At 41.4% G+C, this 19793-nt stretch overlaps 1 protein-coding gene across 1 annotated transcript in view; it reads left to right on the top strand.

The window, feature by feature from the left end:
• Positions 1-1837: 1837 nt before the first annotated feature.
• Positions 1838-19793, top strand: part of LOC134339289 (tetraspanin-16-like) — a 41584-nt gene continuing 23628 nt past the window's right edge. Inside the window, exons 1-3 of the mRNA XM_063035666.1 lie at positions 1838-1849; positions 9851-10048; positions 18267-18341. Of these exons, the coding sequence (XP_062891736.1) occupies positions 1838-1849; positions 9851-10048; positions 18267-18341 (285 nt within the window). The remainder of the gene's footprint in view (positions 1850-9850; positions 10049-18266; positions 18342-19793) is intronic.

A 19793-nucleotide genomic window follows, 5' to 3' on the forward strand; every position in this document is an offset into this window, starting at 1 on the left:
TCCTGATTCTTATTTCAGTATTGTCCTCTCTCCTGCAATTTCACCCTCTTCTCCTCATTCCATCATTATTTTCCTCCTCTACCCTCTATCTCTCTTCCTCCTCTTCTCCTTGTTCCCTCTCTCTCCTTCTTCTATTTCCAGCTGTTTAGACGCTCTAGGCGTATTACAGCCCTCCGCAGGATGTATAATTAATTACAGAACTTCAAGGAACTCAAATTCTCGAATACAACCTAGTCTCACGTATAAACTGAATAATAGACTCTTCATCAGATGTTGATTCTCTTGATGGCCAAACAAAGATTTAATAGAAAACCAAAATAAATTTAAGCCAGATAGCCTCTTGAACAACATGCTTCTTTCAATTTTGTGTCGATTACAGCTCAGCAAAACATGCTGGACTGTCTCTGGACTACCACAGTCACATAATCCAGTAGGAGAAGGTTTACAAGGATGTTGCCGGGACTTGAGAAACTCAGTTACAGAGAAAGGTTGAATAGGTTAGGACTTTATTCCCTGGAGCGTAGAAGAATGAGGGGAGATTTGATAGAGGTATATAAAATTATGATGGGTATAGATAGAGTGAATGCAAGCAGGCTTTTTCCACTGAGGCAAGGGGGAAAAAAACCCAGAGGACTTGGGTTAAGGGTGAGGGGAGAAAAGTTTAAAGGGAACATTAGGGGGGCGCTTCTTCACACAGAGAGTGGTGGGAGTATGGAATGAGCTGCCAGACGAGGTGGTAAATGCGGGTTCTTTTTTAACATTTAGGAATAAATTGGACAGATACATGGATGGGAGGTGTATGGAGGGATATGGTCCATGTGCAGGTCAGTGGGACTAGGCAGAAAATGGTTCGGCACAGCCAAGAAGGGCCAAAAGGCCTGTTTCTGTGCTGTAGTTTTTCTATGGTTTCTATGGATGTTTTCCTTTTACCTTTAAATAATAGTTTAGCCCACAAAGCCCCAACCTAAGTCTTGTTAATTTCACCATATCTCTATGACTTAAAAGGTAACAGTCTGAAACCTTTTTAACTAGTGGGTGACTAGAAAAGTAATGCCTGCTCCTTAATTCATTTTTCCAATCCTCCTGCCACTTCTTCTCTATACCTTTTTAAATCCTACTTCTCAATTCTGCTCTGCCTAGGGGAACTCTAATTTCTACTTACCTGCTCTGCAATGCCATTCACAATTTCATTTCCCTCCACCCCAGCGTGCCCAGGTATCCATGAAGATCTAACCGCACAACCCATCTTCCCTACTCTAAACAACACTAGGAGAATCTCAATAACTATGTCAGGACGAGCTTTTGATTTACTGCCTTTTATAGACTCTAAGGCAGCAGCAGAATCCGAACAGATCATCCTCTTTCCTTTCCCTTCCTCCGCTTTTAAGTTCCTCATTATCCTCTTCCTCTATCTCCTTCCCCTCTGCCTCCCCCACCGTCCTCGCTTCCCTTTTCCCCGACTATTCTCCAGCCCGCTTCCCTCAGTCCATCACGGACGTGCCGCACCGGCCCGACTTCGTGTTGGGGGCGGGGCCAGCGCCGAGAGGCGGGGCCAGACCTGGCTCGGTGGGCGGGGCCGGGTTCGGGGGGCGGGGCGAGCGTGGCCGGCGTTCGCGTCGTTTGAAACGGTGCCGGGTTCTGTGCCGGTAACAACAGCGGGGGTTAATCCCTCCTTCGGACAAACTCTGCTCTGGATGATCACCCTGCCCCTTAACCCACTCGCCACCAACATGGTTGTATCTGCTGTTAACAACGCAGACTACAAATTCAGCTCTTAAACCTATTTACTTCTAGAAAAGAAATCTGCATTCTTAATATTTTCCTCCAATTCGTCACAATGGAAGATAAGGTAACTTTGGAAATAGGTTAATTGTACTAATATGGAAATGACCGTTTTGATACATTAAGAACAAGAATCTTTAGTACTAGATCATAAAACCATGGGAAATTTATACCTTAACGCCTCAATTAAAACAGAATGTTATATTTTGTTCCAAGTTTTCCAATTGGAGTAGTACTGTTAAAGAAGTAGAGATTACTAAGCAACACACATAAAAGTTGCTGGTGAACGCAGCAGGCCAGGCAACATCTCTAGGAAGAGGTACAGTCGACGTTTCGGCTGAGATCTTTCGTCAGGACTAATTATATATATATAAAATAAATTTTTAAAAACGGATGGGGTACGAAGGAGAGGAGGGGCATTAACGGAAGTTAGAGAAATCAATGTTCATGCCATCAGGTTGGAGGCTACCCAGACGGAATATAAGGCGTTGTTCCTCCAACCTGAGTGTGGCTTCATCTTTACAGTAGAGGAGGCCGTGGATAGACACATCAGAATGGGAATGGGATGTGGAATTAAAATGTCCCCCCCCCCCTGCTTTCCGCAGGGATCGCTCCCTATGTGACTCCCTTGTCCATTCGTCCCCCCCATCCCTCCCCACTGATCTCCCTCCTGGCACTTATCCTTGTAAGCGGAACAAGTGCTACACATGCCCTTACACTTCCTCCCTTACCACCATTCAGGGCCCCAGACAGTCCTTCCAGGTGAGGCGACACTTCACCTGTGAGTCGGCTGGGGTGATATACTGCGTCCGGTGCTCCCGATGTGGCCTTCTTTTCTTTTCAAATCTTTTTATTGTATATATATATAGGAAAACTAACATGAGTACATCGAAGTAACACTTACAATGCCTCAAAAAAAATCATCATCTTAAAGATTGAAAACAAAGTTTTGTGATAACAAAAAAAACCTACTAAGCAGGAAAGTGAGAAAAAAAAAGAGAACCCATTAGGTGTACAACCCTGGAGCCATGCGTCATACAAAAAGCTTCTAAAAATAAACATCAAACCGTCAGCAAGGAAAGAAAATATACTAAAAGAATTTACAATTAGATCGTGGAAAAATTATATCAATTAACTCAAATGATAATAACGAGCAAATGAGCCCCACCTTTTCTCAAAATCAAATAAAGGTTCAAAGGTTCAACTTCTAACTTTCTCCAAACTAAGACATAGCATCACTTGAGAGAACCATTGTGACAAAGTGGGAGCTGATATATCCTTCCACTTCAACAAAATGGCCCTCCTAGCTATCAATGTAACAAATGCAATAGCATGTTGGTCAGACACAGAAATACCATGAATATTTTGATTCCAAAAAGCACAGTTAATTTATTAGGTTGTAAATTAATTTTAAGTGCTTTAGAAATTGTTGAGAAAACCGACTTCCAGAACTGTTCTAATATAGAACAAGACCAAAACATATGTGTCAGTGTAGCTATCTCAGTTTTACATCTATCACAATGACTGTCAACATTAGGAAAGATTTTAAAAAGACTCTCCTTTGTCAAATGATAACAATGTACAATTTTAAATTGAATCAATGAATGACTAGCACAAACTGAAGAAGAGTTAACCAACTTCAATATCTGCATCCAATCCTCCGTCATAAAAGTCAAATTAAGTTCCTTTTCCCAATCCTGTTTAATCTTAGACAAAGGACGCTTATCCCATTGTAATAATAAATTATAAATTCTTCCAATAGAGCCCTTAATCAACGGATTCATACTCATAGTAGTATCTAACAGGCCAGCCTCCAATATGTAAGGGAAATTACTTAAATATTTTTGTAAAAAATGTCTAACTTGAAGGTATTGCAAAAGTGTGAATATGAAAGAGAATATTTATCAGTTAATTGTTCAAAGGACATCAATCTATCTTCTTTAAATAAATCCAAAAAAGAATTAATACCTTTATTTTTCCAAAGTAGAAAAATTGGATCACTCAAAGAAGGTTTAAAAAAGTAATTTCGGTAAATTAAACTACAAAGTTTAAATTTTGTAAGATTAAAAGAATTGCGGAACTGGAGCCAAATTTGTAAAGAGTACTTAATCACAGGACATAAGTTTAAATTAACAACTTTACCTAATTGCATAGGTAAAGGAGCCCCCAATAACGAAGTTAAATAAAACTGTTTTGCAATTTTTAGTTCCAGATCTACCCAAATTGGCCAATCAGTCTTATCAACCCAGTAAAGCCAAAAAGACATATATCGCAGATTAACAGCCCAATAATACATTCTGAAATTAGGCAAAGCAAGACCTCCATCCTTTTTCAATTTTTGTAAATGACATTTACTAATTCTTGGTCTTTTATTATTCCAAATAAAAGATAAAATAATATAATCAATTCCATCAAAAAACTTCCTAGTCAAAAAAACAGGAATATTCTGAAATAAATATAAAAATTTCGGTAGAATTATCATTTTAACTATATGAATATGACCAACTAGTGAAAATGTAAGTGGACTCCATCTACTAAATAAATACTTCATAGAGTCTACTAAGGGAACAAAATTAGCTTTATAAAGATCCTTATATTTTTTAGTAATTACAATACCTAAATGTCTAAAAGAGTCTGAAACTTTAAAAGGAGTATTATCATATATAGAAACAGAATCATTTAAAGGAAATAATTCACTTTTACTAAAATTAATTTTATATCCTGAAAAACCTCAGAATTTATTAAATAATTTTAACAGGGCAGGAATGGATTCGTCAGAGTTAGATATATAAACCAATAAATCATCAGCATAAAGATAGACCTTATGCATGGTCTCATTCACAAATATCCCATGGATATTTTTAGCCTCACGAAGAGCAATGGCAAGGGGTTCTAATATTAAATTAAACAACAAAGGACTTAATGGACAGCCTTGCCTTGTCCCCCGTGAAAGCTGAAAAAAAGGAGACCTACAATTGTTAGTAACAACAGTAGCAGTAGGGGCTTTATATATCATTTTAATCCAATTATTAAAATTAACACCAAAGCCAAATTTCGCTAAAACATTGAATAAATATTTCCATTCGACTCAGTCGAACGCTTTTTCAGCATCCAAAGATACAACACATTGTGGAATTTTAGAAGAGGATGAATATATAATGTTAAGTAGTCTCCGAACATTTGAAAAGGAATAAAGACCCTTTATAAAGCCTGTTTGATCTTTACAAATAATTTTACCCAAAATATTCTCCAACCGATTGGCCATTATCTTTGACAAAATCTTAGCGTCAGCATTCAGTAATGAAATAGGTATATATGAAGCACAGTCAGTTGGATCTGTGATTAGGCTAGGGTTAATAGGTGGGTTGCTGGGCATTGTGGCTTGTTGGGCAAAAAGGGCTTGTTTGCATGGCATCTCTAAATAAATAAATAATGTTTCAAAGTGTGCTCTGTACATTAATAAAATATGATATTTTACTAATTTTGTTTTCATTTTTTTAATTAGACCTTGAAAACTGAAAATGCAGAGTCACAAACCATCAAAACTTACATTTGTATAAAAATATTTATGATTGTGGTCAATACAATTATTTCTGTAAGTAGTTCAGGATACATATACATACCTATGGATACCTATGTGTATATATATATATATACATACCTATGCCAGTGTATTGTTAATTAGTTTTGCATAAGATGATGCCTGTTGAGAGACGAGCTCTACTGTGTCGTTTCATCCCGTGCCTGGTTTTCTAACATAATGACAGTCAGTTTCTCCTAAATCTATTCATGGCTGAATCTATCTATCTCAGAGATTCATCAAATCATGCCTTCCACCTGCAAGGCAACCCTATGCGATTCTCACAGAGCCTGTACAACCTCTGAATCATCCAGTAAACAAAGTCCCAGAAAGAAATGAAGGTCAACACACCATATGCCATTTTTTATCACTCTATCAACATGCAGGGCAACTTTGAGGAATCTATAGACATGGACCCATCAATTGTGTCTCTGCTACCCAACCTGATGTTCTCTTCCATCCCATCAGTATGTGAAGGATTTTACAAAAATATAACAAGGAGAAGAAAGTAGTAGCTATCCTTGAACACAGTACAGCAAAGGAAGAGTCCCTTCAGCCCAAATGGTCTGTGCTAACCAAATGTCCTCTCAGTGCATAGAGAACTGAGGAAAATACAGGAGCACAGGCATGAGAAGTAATTATTGAAAGGAAAGCAAAAAGTGGTATAAACGTATCCCCAGGCTGTCAGGATGTGAACGATGAGTATCGCAGCTCCAGATCATCATAACCAATGTCAGTGATTTGGCCAAGAAGAGAAAATGGCATATTTCCAAGTTTGCACTTGCCACTAATTTAGGTGGGTAGACGGGAAGACTTCAAGGACAAATGTTTAATATAGAACAGTATAGACAGTACAGACCCTTCGGCCCACAATGGTGTGCCAACCCTTAAACCCTGCCTCCCATATAACCGCCACCTTAAATTCCTCCATATACCTGTCTAGCGGTCTCTTAAATTTCACTAGTGTATCTGCCTCCACTACTGACTCAGGCAGTGTATTCCACTCTCTGAGTAAAAAACCTTCCTCTAATATTCCCCTTGAACTTCCCACCCCTTACCTTAAAGCCATGTCCTCTTGTATTGAGCAGTGGTGCCCTGGAGAAGAGGCGCTGGCTATCCACTCTATCTATTCCTCTTAATATCTTGTATACCTCTGTCATGTCTCCTCTCATCCTCCTTCTCTCCAAAGAGTAAAGCCCTAGCTCCCTTAGTCTCTGATCGTAATCCACACTCTCTAAACCAGGCAGCATCCTGGTAAATCTCCTCTGTACCCTTTCCAATGCTTCCACATCCTTCCTATAGCAAGGCAACCAGAACTGGACACAGTACTCCAAGTGTGGCCTAACCAGAGTTTTATAGAGCTGCGTCATTACCTTGTGACTCTTAAATTCCATCCCTCAACTTATGAAAGCTAACACCCTATAAGCTTTCTTAACTAACCTATCCACCTGTGAGGCAACTTTCAGGGATCTGTGGACATGTACCCCCAGATCCCTCTGCTCCTCCACACTACCAAGTATCCTGCCATTTACTTTGTACTCTGCCTTGGGGTTTGTCCCTCCAAAGTGTACCATCTCACACTTCTCTGGGTTGAACTCCATCTGCCACTTCTGAGCCCACTTCTGCATCCTATCAATGTCTCTCTGCAATCTTCAACAATCCTCTACACTATCCACAACACCACCAACCTTTGTGTCATCTGCAAACTTAACAACCCACCCTTCTACCCCCACATCAAGGTCATTAATAAAAATCACGAAAAGTAGAGGTCCCAGAACCGATCCTTGTGGGACACCACTAGTCACAACCCTCCAATCCGAATGTATTCCCTCCACCATGACCCTCTGCTTCCCTGGATCCCATGCCTTCTGACTTTCTGAATAAGCCTACCGTGTGGAACCTTGTCAAATGCCTTACTAAAATGCATGTAGATCGCATCCACTGCACTACCCTCATCTATATGCCTGCTCACCTCCTCAAAGAACTCTATCAGGCTTGTTAGACATGATCTGCCCTTCACAAAGCCATGCTGACTGTCCCTGATCAGACCATGATTCTCTAAATACCCATAGATCCTATCTCTAAGAATCTTTTCCAGCAGCTTTCCCACCACAGACGTATTGCTCACTGGACTATAATTACCTGGACTATCCCTACTACCTTTTTTGAACAAGGGGACAACATTCGCCTCCCTCCAATGCTCTGGTACCATTCCCGTGGACAACGAGGCCATAAAGATCCTAGCCAGAGGCTCAGCAATCTCTTCCCTCGCCTCGTGGAGCAGCCTGGGGAATATTCCGTCAGGCCCTTGGGACTTATCCATCCTAATGTACTTTAACAACTCCAACAGCTCCTCTCCCTTAATATCAACATGCTCCAAAACATCAACCTCACTCATATTGTCCTCACCATCATCAAGTTCCCTCTCATTGGTGAATACCGAAGAGAAGTATTCATTGAGGACCTCGCTCACTCCACATCTTCCCACCTTTATCTCTAATCGGTCCTACCTTCACTCCTGTCACCCTTTTGTTAATTGGCATGAAGAGGAGGCTGGCCATCACACATTTATATAAAAGATGGCAAAATGTGAGATGAACCTCTTTGGTGAACAGAACAGAATAAATAGACATACTGAATGTCAAGATGCAGGTGCAGCGAGTAGCAGGTGAAATGTTAGCTTTTATAGTAGGAGTGGTTGATTACCCAAGTATTAGCTGTGCTTACAAGGGACCATAGTGAGACTGGACCCAAAGTATTGTGTACAATGTTCGTCTCTATACCTGCAAAATTATATATGGCCTTTGGAGGGAGTTCAGTGATGATCTCAGAATGATTCCAGGGAAAATGAGTTTGCCATAAATTGAACAATTGTGTAGACTAGGATCGAGTTCTTTTGAGTTTGGAAGTATGAGAGGAGATCTCACCAAAGCTTATAGAATTTTAAAGAGCTTGACATGCTAAATGCAGAGGAAGATTTTCCGTAGCCTGTGAAATCTAGAATAAAAGAGTGCAGTTTGACAATAAGAGTAGGGTATTCAGATTTTTCTTTCACTCGGAGGGTGGCAACCTTTGGTGTTCTCGATCCTGGACAGCTGTGGAGGCTCAGTCAGTATATTCAGTCACAGCATAGATTGACAGATAGAACAAGGGTTTGCAATATGACTGCTGGAAAATGGACTGTGAGGACAGTCGGGATCCTAATGAACGGCTCAACAATCATCTGACCTGCTGCTGCTCGCAATGATCTTCTGAAGGGAAGTTTTCAGTGATTTGAGTGAATGGGTTAAAAAAGACATTCTTTTATTTAACACAATATTCTCAGTATTCATACATCAGCTACCGTCCGAATTACAATCTAATTATTAACATTCCAGACCTGTTTTCCAAGTACCGAGGTTTAATACAGTTGGTCCTTGATGTAAGAGAAGCCTAATAACGTCTGTCAGGTAGAATATCTTAGACACCTTTTAATTTATTACAGAGCTGATGGAAAAACTTTACGTACCCAAATGCCATGAAGTTAATGATAATTAAAACTAATTTGGATTGATTTTTACATCTGTGAATGTAAATTAATTAATTTACATTAATTTTTACATCAGATTAGTTTTTACATCTGTGTATGTACGTCCCATATAATTTTGTAGGCATATTTTAGTTATAACTTGTTTTTTTATTGATTTTAAAATGATATTTGCATATTAAATTTTACTAGCTTATTTTTAAATCAAAGAAGACTTCTCCAAATGTGCGCTGAAATTAAATCTGTGAAGCCAGTAGTAGAGGAAGATGAGAGACATTAGCTGTCTGAGTGGTAACTACAGCTCTGAGGCAAGTCCAGACTAATGAATGTCTTCGACCTGCTTGCCGAATGAAGGGGTGATCTAATCCCATTTCTTTGAGGGCATGGGCACATGTTCCAAATCTATCGTTGGTTTGTCAATGAGTTCCAATGGTGTTTAGAAAGTGAACTGAAACAAAGGAATCTAGGAACAGAGTTTCTCTCAGTTATCTTAAGGTTATAAGCTCAAATCTCAAACATAAGCAGCAGGCATAATTTTAAGGTGAAAGAGTAGGGGGTGGATGTCAGAGGTCAATTCTTTACGCAGAGAGTGTCGAGCACATGGAAAGCCCTGCTGGGGTGGAGATAGAAGCAGATTCATTAGGGGCAGTTAAGAAACTCTTAGATAGGCATATGATGATAGAAAAATGTAGGGCTATTTAGCGGGAGAAGGTTTAGATTAATAATAGGGCAGGTTTAAATTTTGGCACAACATTATGGGCCAAAGGGTCTTACTGAGCACATAGAACAAGTTTCTATGTTCTATGCGTTTTTAAAGCCTCTGTATGCTTGGTGGTGCAACATCAAAAACTGACGTATGAAATCAGAGGGCACTCTAGTCTCTATAAACATACAGCAACGTGAAATAATGCAAAAAGACTGCGCACAGAAGCTACCATGCTATTGAATTTTTTTCTTTCTAGGTGGCCGGTTTAGTACTTCTTGGATTCGGTGTCTGGATAAAGGTGCACGGTGATGCTATCATGCAAATTCTGGGATCAAGTGCAGGACATATGCTGAATGTCAGCTACTTCTGTATTATAGGAGGCTGCTTCCTCACTCTACTCGGCTTCTTTGGCTGCTGTGGCACCATTAAGGAGAGCAAGGTACTTTTAATGATGGTAAGTTAATCATATTCGCAAGACGTTCCGCAGAAGCTAAAAGTCCAGAGTCAGAATTAGTTTTAATATCATTAGCATTTGTCGTGAAATTTGTTGTTTTTATGTTATACATATATGTGTGTTGTCCTCAATGCTGAGGAGGCTAGTGCCCATAATGGAGCTGGCTGAGTAACTGAGTTACTGTTTGCAACTTTTTCTGGCCCTGTGCAGTGGTCCCTCCACACCAGATGATGAGGCAACCAATTAGAATGCTCCCCATGGCACATCCGCAGAAATTTGCTAGTCTTTGCTGAAAATACCAAATCTCAAACCCCGCATGAAATATAGCTGCTGGCGTGCCTTCTTTGCAATTGCATCAGCGTGTTCGGCCCAGGATTGATCTTCAGAGACGATGACAGACACATAAACCCCCAACGTTTTGAGACAAGACTGATGATACTGCTGCAAGGAGAGATTTTGAAACTGAAGTAGTTTTACCATGCCTGGGCTGCAATGAAGCCCTTGGAAACAGTCCAGTCTTTCTGAGCTGACAAACTTTTTAACTTGTGGTAGGGGATTGCACGCGAGATCTGTGAAACTGTGGGCGTGAGCCAGTGAAAAAACAATATTGCTAAGTTTTAATTAGATATAACCAAACGAATCATGAAAAGGGTGGTTTCTTTAAACTCATAAAAGAAAAGAGCTCCCAGTGATGGAAATCTGAAATAAAAATGGAATTAATAAAAAGCGGTTAGATATCAGTTATGGGGAGAAAAACAAATTCTTTGTTGTGATGAAGGATCATTGATCTGAAATTTTCATTCTGTTTCTCCTCTCCACAGATGCAGCCTGACCTACTAAATATTTCCAGCTTGTTCTCCTATTTCTGCTGATATGTTGTTTTATAAAAACGCATCCAGTACTCCTTTATCTGAAGCATCATGTTGTAAATAAATGTGCACGGGCTGGTTTTTATAGGGTCACAGAAAGCCCCCTTTTATTTAAACTTATATCCTGAAGTTTGCTCAGATGTCTTCTTTAGCCACATCACATAACAGACTTTTGTCTTCTGGACTGCCATTCAAGCTACCAACTATAGTCATAACTTATACATATTCAGTTTTAGAAAAAGCGGTTTTGGTTTATAGAGCAGTCATCCTTCATACATTACTGTATGGAGCAGAGTCATGGACCACCTACAGCAGGCACCTGAAAGCCCTGGAATGATACCATAAGACATAGGAACAGAAATTGGCCATTTGGCCCATCGAATCTGCTCCACCACTCGATCATAGCTGATCCTTATTTCAACTCCTCAGCCCCACTCCCCGCCTTCTCCCCGTAATCTTTGATGCCGTATCTAATCAAGAACTTATCAATCTCAGCTTTAAGTACATCCAACGATCTGGCCTCCACAACTGCATATGGTAACAAATTCCACAAATTCACCACCTTCTGGCTAAAAAAATTTCTCCGCATCGCTGTTCCATCCTGAGGCTGTGCCCTCTTGTCCTAGACTCTCCCACTATGGGAAACATCATTTCCACATCTGCTCTATCTAGGCTTGTCAACATTCGAAAGGCTTCAATAAGAAACCTAAGGTAGAAGGAGATTAGTTATTAACTTCAAACTTTCTGCATAATCACTCAAAGAGTTGAACTGCACGTAATGAGAGCTGTATAACTCATCTCCTAGTGGCGGTATTGTACCATTAAGCTGAGTGCCAACCGCCGTAAAACAAGACGGAGAAGAAGAAGAACTCATCTCCTTCGACCTTAGGCCATGAACTTATCAATCACCCCTGCTGTGGAGCACTTTGTGGAGGTTGATCCATATGCTCCACGACCGCTGGACTAAGTGTGTAAATGTAGGAAGGGACTGTGTTGAAAACTAAATGTGCTAGGTTTTCTGAAACTGACTCCTTCTACCTTAGGCCACAAACTTACCAATCACCTCTCGTACTTTGCCAAAAGATTTTGAGCAACAGCTAGAAGGTCAGTCGCACGAGTACATGCATTCTGGAGGAGACCAACATGAGCAGCATCACCACCGTGATAAAGCAACACCAACTCTGATGGTCATGTTATCTGGATGCCTAACTCCCCAAACAGATCCTTTTCTCCCAATTGAAGGAAGGTCAGCTAACTCCTGACGGGCAAGGAATCGCTTCAAAGATATTATCAAAATCAGCCTGAGGAGATTCTGTATGACATCTATAACTGGGAAGACATTGCACTCAATAGATACAACCGGATGAAATATATCCAGGAGGGAACAGCGCCACATCAGAACGGAGGGCGGAGCTTAGGATGATGGCGTCTAACGGCGATTCTTTTCTTGCATCTTTGGAAACAACCCTATTTCTATTTTTAATATTTCTTTATTTCCTTTTCAGGGTTCTTTTGAAGACCCTGACCTGGAGTTACACGCTGACTTCGATTCTTTGCAGGAATGGGACCCACTGTCAGGGCCTCATGACCGGCTGCTTTTCGATATGCCAAGGGTGCGGCCTGGAACTCTAGTGTACCTTCAGGGTGCCGGATTTTCATGGCTCTGGTGGCGGGTGGATTCGAGTTCAGTGCCACCGCCTAATGAGTCTTGGGAGTACACGGGAGATCGAAAGCAGCGAGCTGGCTGCTGGCTGTGTGCCCAGAGACCCGAGTTCTCTGGGCACAGGGCTCGAAAAATGCAACGCAACAGAATTTTAACACCATAAATCAGCAAGTTGTTTGTTGTGTCTCCCCTCTCACTGTGAAATGGAGACACCTCTTTTTCTCTTATTAGGAAGAGAGGGAGAGAGCCTGTGGTATGTTGAATACCGGGTGAATGAATAGTCTTTGGGGTACTGCAAGTCTATGTCTTTATCGATGCTTTGCTGCACGCTTGAGTGCTCGGTGTGGGGTGCAGATGTCTTTTTGCTGGTGGGGGAGGGAGGGTCGTTGCTTTGCTGCTGCTTATGTGTGGGATGGGGGAGCTGAGGGGGCTTTGGGGTTCTAACATTAAACTGTCAATCATTCTTTGGGACACTCCTCTGTTTTCATGGATGTTTGTAAAGAAAAAGAATTTCAGGATGTATATTGTATACATTTCTCTGACATTGAATGTACCAATTGAAACTATTGAAATCTCTGCTGTGCCACCGAGAACAAGCAGCACCTGCAAAAGGAGAGACTCAACCACTAACCACAGCCGCCAGTTCTTCTTTCCAACACTGCTCCAGAATATGTGGATCCTGGATCAGCCTGTACAGCCGCCTGATGGGCCACCAACAGACAACTCCTTAGGAGAGCATCATACTCGACTCAGGCAATCACACAACCACTACTACTATATTTTTAGAGATTATTTACAGAAGTATACTGTATATACACAGTTATCAACTCAATCATTTATAGATTCAGTCAATCTCCAGATCTTCTTTTACCACAAAGATGATTCCGCCATTCCACAGGTGTTGTCTACAGATAACCGCAACTTAGTGAATCATTCCATGTACCCAGTCTGGGACTCCTGCATCTCATGAATAAACCTTTTGAGATGAAGAGAGGGTAATGCTTTTTATTCACAATTCTCTCAGGGTAGCTTTGTAGTCCTTACCCATTTGCAGGGTTGAGGTGACTTTGTCAACCACAACCGGAGGGCTTGTCCAATCACTGAGCTAGATCTCCACCAGTATCCCATTCATTTATCACTTTTGCAACTCCCCATTCCTCTACAGCTTAGACATAAATGAAACTCAGTCAACAATATGACCCATACCCAATGATGCCATAGTTCAAACTGGTGAACAGGTTCTTGTACAACCCAAAAAACCTTCACTGAACCTCGGGTGTTGTACCAACGCTGGGCATCACCATCCATCCTTGCTGCAGTGTCTGTGAACGGTAATTCCCCATCTCTAACAGAGATCTGCATGTTCGTACTCCGCACTGTGCACAGTATTTCCCCACGGTGCTGCGACAACTTGTCAGATTTCAGCCCTAGAAGAGTACTACCAACTTTTCAATGGAGTCACACTTCACAACTGCTATGACCCATAAGACATAGTAGAATTAGGCCATTCAGCCCATCAAGTCTTCTCCATTTCATCATGACTGATATATAATCCCTCTCAGCCCCATTCTGCTGCCTTCTTCCTGTAACCTTTGACACCCTTAACTAATTAAGTCCAAGTTGAAGATCAAGTTTATTGTCACTCAACCATACACGTGTATAGATTAGATTATGAGGACACACAGTCCTCCTTTGTTGTCATTTAGTAATGCATGCATTAAGAAATGATACAATGTTCCTCCAGAATGATATCACAGAAACACGAGACAAACCGACTGAAAAACTGACAAAAACCACATAATTATAATATATAGTTACAACAGTGCAAAGCAATACCGTAATTTGATGAAGAACAGACCATGGGCACGGTAAAAAAAGAGTCTCAAAGTCTATCGGAAGTCCCATCATCTCACGCAGACGGTAGAAGGAAGGGAAAAAAACTCTTTCTGCCATGAGCTTCCAGCGCCACAAACTTGCCGATGCAGCACCCTGGAAGCATCTGACCACAGTCCGACCCTTCAGTCCGTCCGAAAACTTCGAGCCTCCGACCAGCTCTCCAACACCGAGCACCGAGCACCATCTCTGCCGAGCGCTTCGACCCCGGCCCCGGCAACAGGCAATAGGCAAAGCCGAGGATTTGGGGCCTTCCCCTCTGGAGATTCTCGATCGCACAGTAGCAGCGGCAGCGAAGCAGGCAATTCAGAAGTTTCTCCAGATGTTCCTCCGTGCTTCTCACGGCTGTCTCCATCAAATCAGGATTGTGCACAGCCCCTAGTTAACACATACGATATCATTTCGGAGCGGCCGCGCGCGCTGCGTTGCGCTGCCATCTTCTCCTCCCCCTTAATATACAGCTTAGTGAAACAGTTCCGCTGGGGCCAAGGTGCAAAATACAATACATGTAGTTATGACAGCACATACAGTCACAAAATAATATTATTACATGTCCCTGAGTGGCCTGGCCTGAAGATTGATGGTGCAGGGATGCTGTCCTAGAGCCATGTTTCTGCAAGAACTTGTACGCGGCAGCTCCTCATTTCAAGCTGTGTCAACCACAGATGAAGGCAATGCAGCTTATCTTCCAGGGAGCGAACCCTGGAGAGCAGTACTGATGGGAGAATCAGCCTGCAGGGGCCAACTCCCAATCCAGCATAGATTCCAGTATGCCCACCATGTCTCTGTTCTCTTCAGCTCCTCCCCTGGGTAGCTGTAACAGCTGACGCCATGCATGAGCATATTGTCCACGCAGCAACTAAGGCCACACAGCCTCCCCCGCCATTGGTCTTACCAATAAACCAATGAACTGGATTTGTGGTTTTTGTGTTACTAATGACCAATAGCTAATAAGGAAAATGTTTAAGAAAAACATTTGCTCCATTTGTTGGACACGGAGAGGCTGCTGCAATCAAGCACACCACTATTTTAACAAAAGTCAGAACATTTTAACCTCTGCTTTATGTTTACCAATGATTTAGCCTGGACATCCATCTATGGCAATGAATTCCACAGATTCACATCCCCCGGCTAAGGATATTCCACCTTATATGTGTTTTATCAGGATGTCCTTGTATTCTAAGGCTGTGCCCTGTATACACCAAAGTGCTGGAGGTCTGTGTCCACACTAATAAATATCCCATTACATTTTATGGATGCTCAGTGCTTGCAGCAGTCTGTGAAGCATCCCTCTGATAGGCCATAACAGCAATTCTCACCTGTCCTGCCTTCGTAACCCAAGGGTTTTTCACTGTGCTTTAAAGGCGATGCTTCGAGCTTGTGTGACCCCGGAACTTCAGAAAGATAGTCAAGCAAGCACTGCGTGCCATTCTACGCACACACTAACTGCTCTGTACTGGATCATTTCCCCTGAATGCTTCCGTCAGCCAGCACGTGCACCCTTTATGATATCCCTGCTCCTAACCCCCAGCAGGTTTGGGAATTGCTCTGCTCTGCCAGAACCATTAACCTGATGGCCTACCGACCAACCACTTCTGCTGATCCATGGTTGGACATGACAGATTTATGGCTTTCAAATCTCAGAAGACACTGGATTGTAGGTTACAACACAGAACGTAGAAGAGTACAGCACAGTACAGGCCCTTTGGCCCACCATATTCTACTAGCCTTTGAACCTACTCCACGACCAATCCAACCCTCCCTCCTACGCAGCCCACACAGCCCACAACCCTACATTTTTCTTACATCCATGAGCCTACCTAAGAGTCTGTTAAATGTCCGGACTGTATTCATCTCTACCACCATACCCAGCAGAGCATTATAGGCACTTACCAACCTCAGTGTGAAAATAACTTACATCTTACAATTCCCCTAACCTTTCCTCTGGAACTAGCCATTGCTGCCCTAGGAGAAGAGTGTGGCCTGTCCACTTTATCCATGTCTCTTCTAATCTTATACTTCTGTATCAAGTCATCTCTTATCCTTCTATGCAAGCTTTGGACAAGGTCTAATGAAGAAATTTCATCTGTAGTTTGTGACTCACCAGCATGTCATACATTTCTGGCCCAATTGCCAGCAGTAATGTCACCTTCCCCTTTGTATACGGGCATAAATCTCTTCTGTGCTCTCTCCCTGGACCTTGTTTGTTACCAGAAATATTATGAAATTGGGCAGGAGGTACAGAAGCCTTAGGTCCCACATCATAAGGTCCAGGAACAGTTATTACCCGACAACCATCAGGCTCCTGAACCGGCTTTGATAACATCAATCACTACTAATCAGATTCAATGATCTGGAGATCATTTTCAAGGTTTACCAGTCATGTTTATTTATTTGCACAGCTTGGCTTCTGCTCCACGTTAGTTGTTCATCAGTCTTTGTCTGTTTATGTATAGTTTTTCATAAGTTCTGTTATATTACTTTTTCCCTGCAAACGCCTGCGAGGAAATGAATCTCAAGGTAATAAATTGCAGCATGTACATACTTTGATCATAAATTTACTTTGAGATACACTCACTTGCCACTATATTAGTTACACCTGTACTCCTGGTTGCAAATATCTAATCAATCAATCATGTGGCAGCAACTCAATGCATAAAAGTGTGCAAACGTGGCCAAGAAATCTAAGTGACTTTGACTGTGGGATGAATGATTGTTGGTGCCAGAGGTATGGTTTGCATATCTCAGAAACTGATGATTTCCTGGGTTTGTCATGCACAACAGCATCCAGAGTTTACAGAGAATGGTGCGAACAACAAGAAACAGTGAGTGATAGTTCTGTGGGTGATAACGCCTTGTTAATGAGAGAGACCAGAGGAGAATGGCCAGACTGGTTCAAGCTGACAGGAATGCAGCAATGACTCAAATAACCACACATTACAACAGTGGTGTGCAGAAGAGCATCTCTGAACATAGAACATGTTGAATCTTGAAATGGATGGGCTACAGCAGCAGAAGACCAGACCAGGTTCCTCTCCTGTACCTAATAAAGTGACCATTGAGTGTATCATCCCCTTGGCTTCCCGTCTCACATGCCAAGAGCGTCTCAGATGTTATAGAAATATATTCAACCTGAACACCTTGAGTATCGCTTTACTAAGTAGCTGTTATGAAAAATGATCTCTTTTGTTGCGAATGTTGAAAAATGCTTTCACTTCCTGACTTTTTATTGTTTTCAGAGATACTGTACGGTAACAGACCCTTCTGGCCCAATTACACTCATGTGACCAAATAACCATCTACCCGTACGCCTTTGGAATGTGGGAGGAAACCAGAGCCCCCGGAGAAAACCCACATGGTCATGGGGAGAATGTACACTTCCTTACAGATACACATTCAGTGTTACAATGGCAGTGGGAATTGAACACCGCTGTAATAGTGTTACACTAACCGCTAAACTACCGTACTGCTAGTTCTTGTGATGCCACAGGAGCCTGCAGATGCTGGAATCTAAGCAAAGAGCAACCTTAGTGGGTCGAGCAGCACCTGGGGGGGAAAATGGACTTCCACAATTTCCAGTCGAGACCCTTCATCTGCACTGTACTTCCGTAGTGCTCCTTTATCCAGTCATTCCACTTATCATATTTCTTCCAGCTCAGCAGTACAAGAGATGAATCGGTAAAGCTGCATCACTATTTTGTGTTAGAATAATGGCTTGTAAGAAAATTCCTTATAAAATAGTAAGAGCAATAAAATTATGCAAAATTAACATTTTTCTCTCTTTAACTTGCAGTACTTCATAGCTGTATCAATGATTTTTATTGGAGAAATAATATGTGCAATTGTTATTTTGATCTTTAAATCAATTGTAAGTATCAATCGCTTTGTTTCAGTTAATAATAATAGTGATGCTTACTGGTGGAATATCTTTGATAATGTCCATGTCCTAAAAGTGCTCTGCTTCTCCCTTTCTATTTCCTGCCCAGTTTTGCCTTAAATATAAACTATATGTTTCAAATCTTTGGTGCCCTTCCATGATGTCACCAAGGTCAAATTATGATTATAATCAGTAAAACATGAAGTTGTTTTGCACTAATATCTGAACAAAACATCTCAACATTTCACAGTTGCAGATTGGCAGGTATGATGTCGTAGGCATCACTAAATCATGGCTGAAAGATTATAGCTGAGAGGTTAATGTCCAAGAATACAAAAAGATAGGCAGGAAGGCTGGCATTGCTCTATTGATAAAAAAATAAATCAAATCATTAGAAAGAGGTGAAAGAGTGGAAGGTGTTGAGTCATTGTGGATAGAACTAAGGAACTGCAAGGGTAAAAAAGACCTTTACTACCAAACAGTAGTAAGGATGTGGCCTACAAATTGCAATGGGAGATAGAAAATTTATGCCTAAAGGGCAATATTACAATAGTCATGGGGGACTTCAATATGCAGGTAGATTGGGAAAATCAGGTTGGTGCTGGATTACAGGAGGGGGAATTTCTAAAAGTGCCTATGAGATGGCTTTTTAGAGCAGCTCATGATTGATCCCACAAGAGGATCAGCTGTTCCGGATCGAGTATTGTGCAATGAACCAGAATTGATTAGAGAGCTGAAGTTTGAAGAACCCTTAGGGGAGGTGATCATAATATGATCAAATTCACCATGAAATTCGAGGAGGAGAAACTAAAGTCAGATGTATCAGTATTACATTGGAGTAAAGGGAATTGCAGAGGCACGAGAAAGTAGTTGGGCAGAACTGATTGGAAAAAAACACTGGCAGGGATGACGGCAGAGCAACAAAGGCTGGAATTTCTTTAAGCAATTTGGAATGCACAGGATTTATACATCCCAAAGAGGAAGAAGTATTCTCAAGGAAAGGTGACACAACTGTGACTAACAAGAGAAGTCAAAGCCAACATAAAACCCAAAGAGAGGGCATATAATAGAGCAAAAGATAGTGGGAAGTTAGAGGTTTGGGAAACTTTTAAAAACCGAAAGAAGGCAACTAAAAGAGTCATTAAGAAAGTAAAGGTGAAATACAAAAGTAAGCTAGCTAATAACATTGAAGAGGATGCCAGAGATTTCTTCAGATACATAAAGAGTAAAAGAGAGGTGAGAGTGCATATTGGACTGCTGGAAAATGATGCTGGAGAGGTAGTAAAGGGGGACAGTGAAATGATGGATGAACTGAATAACTATTTTGCTTCACTGTGGAAGACACTAGCAGAGGTGGCTGAAGAGATTTTGGAGGCATTAGTAATGATCTTTCAAGAATTGCTAGATTCTGGAATGGTTCCAGAAGATGGCAAAATTGCAAAT

The sequence above is a fragment of the Mobula hypostoma genome, chromosome 29, assembly GCF_963921235.1.
Source record: "Mobula hypostoma chromosome 29, sMobHyp1.1, whole genome shotgun sequence".
Taxonomy (NCBI): Eukaryota; Metazoa; Chordata; class Chondrichthyes; order Myliobatiformes; family Myliobatidae; genus Mobula; species Mobula hypostoma.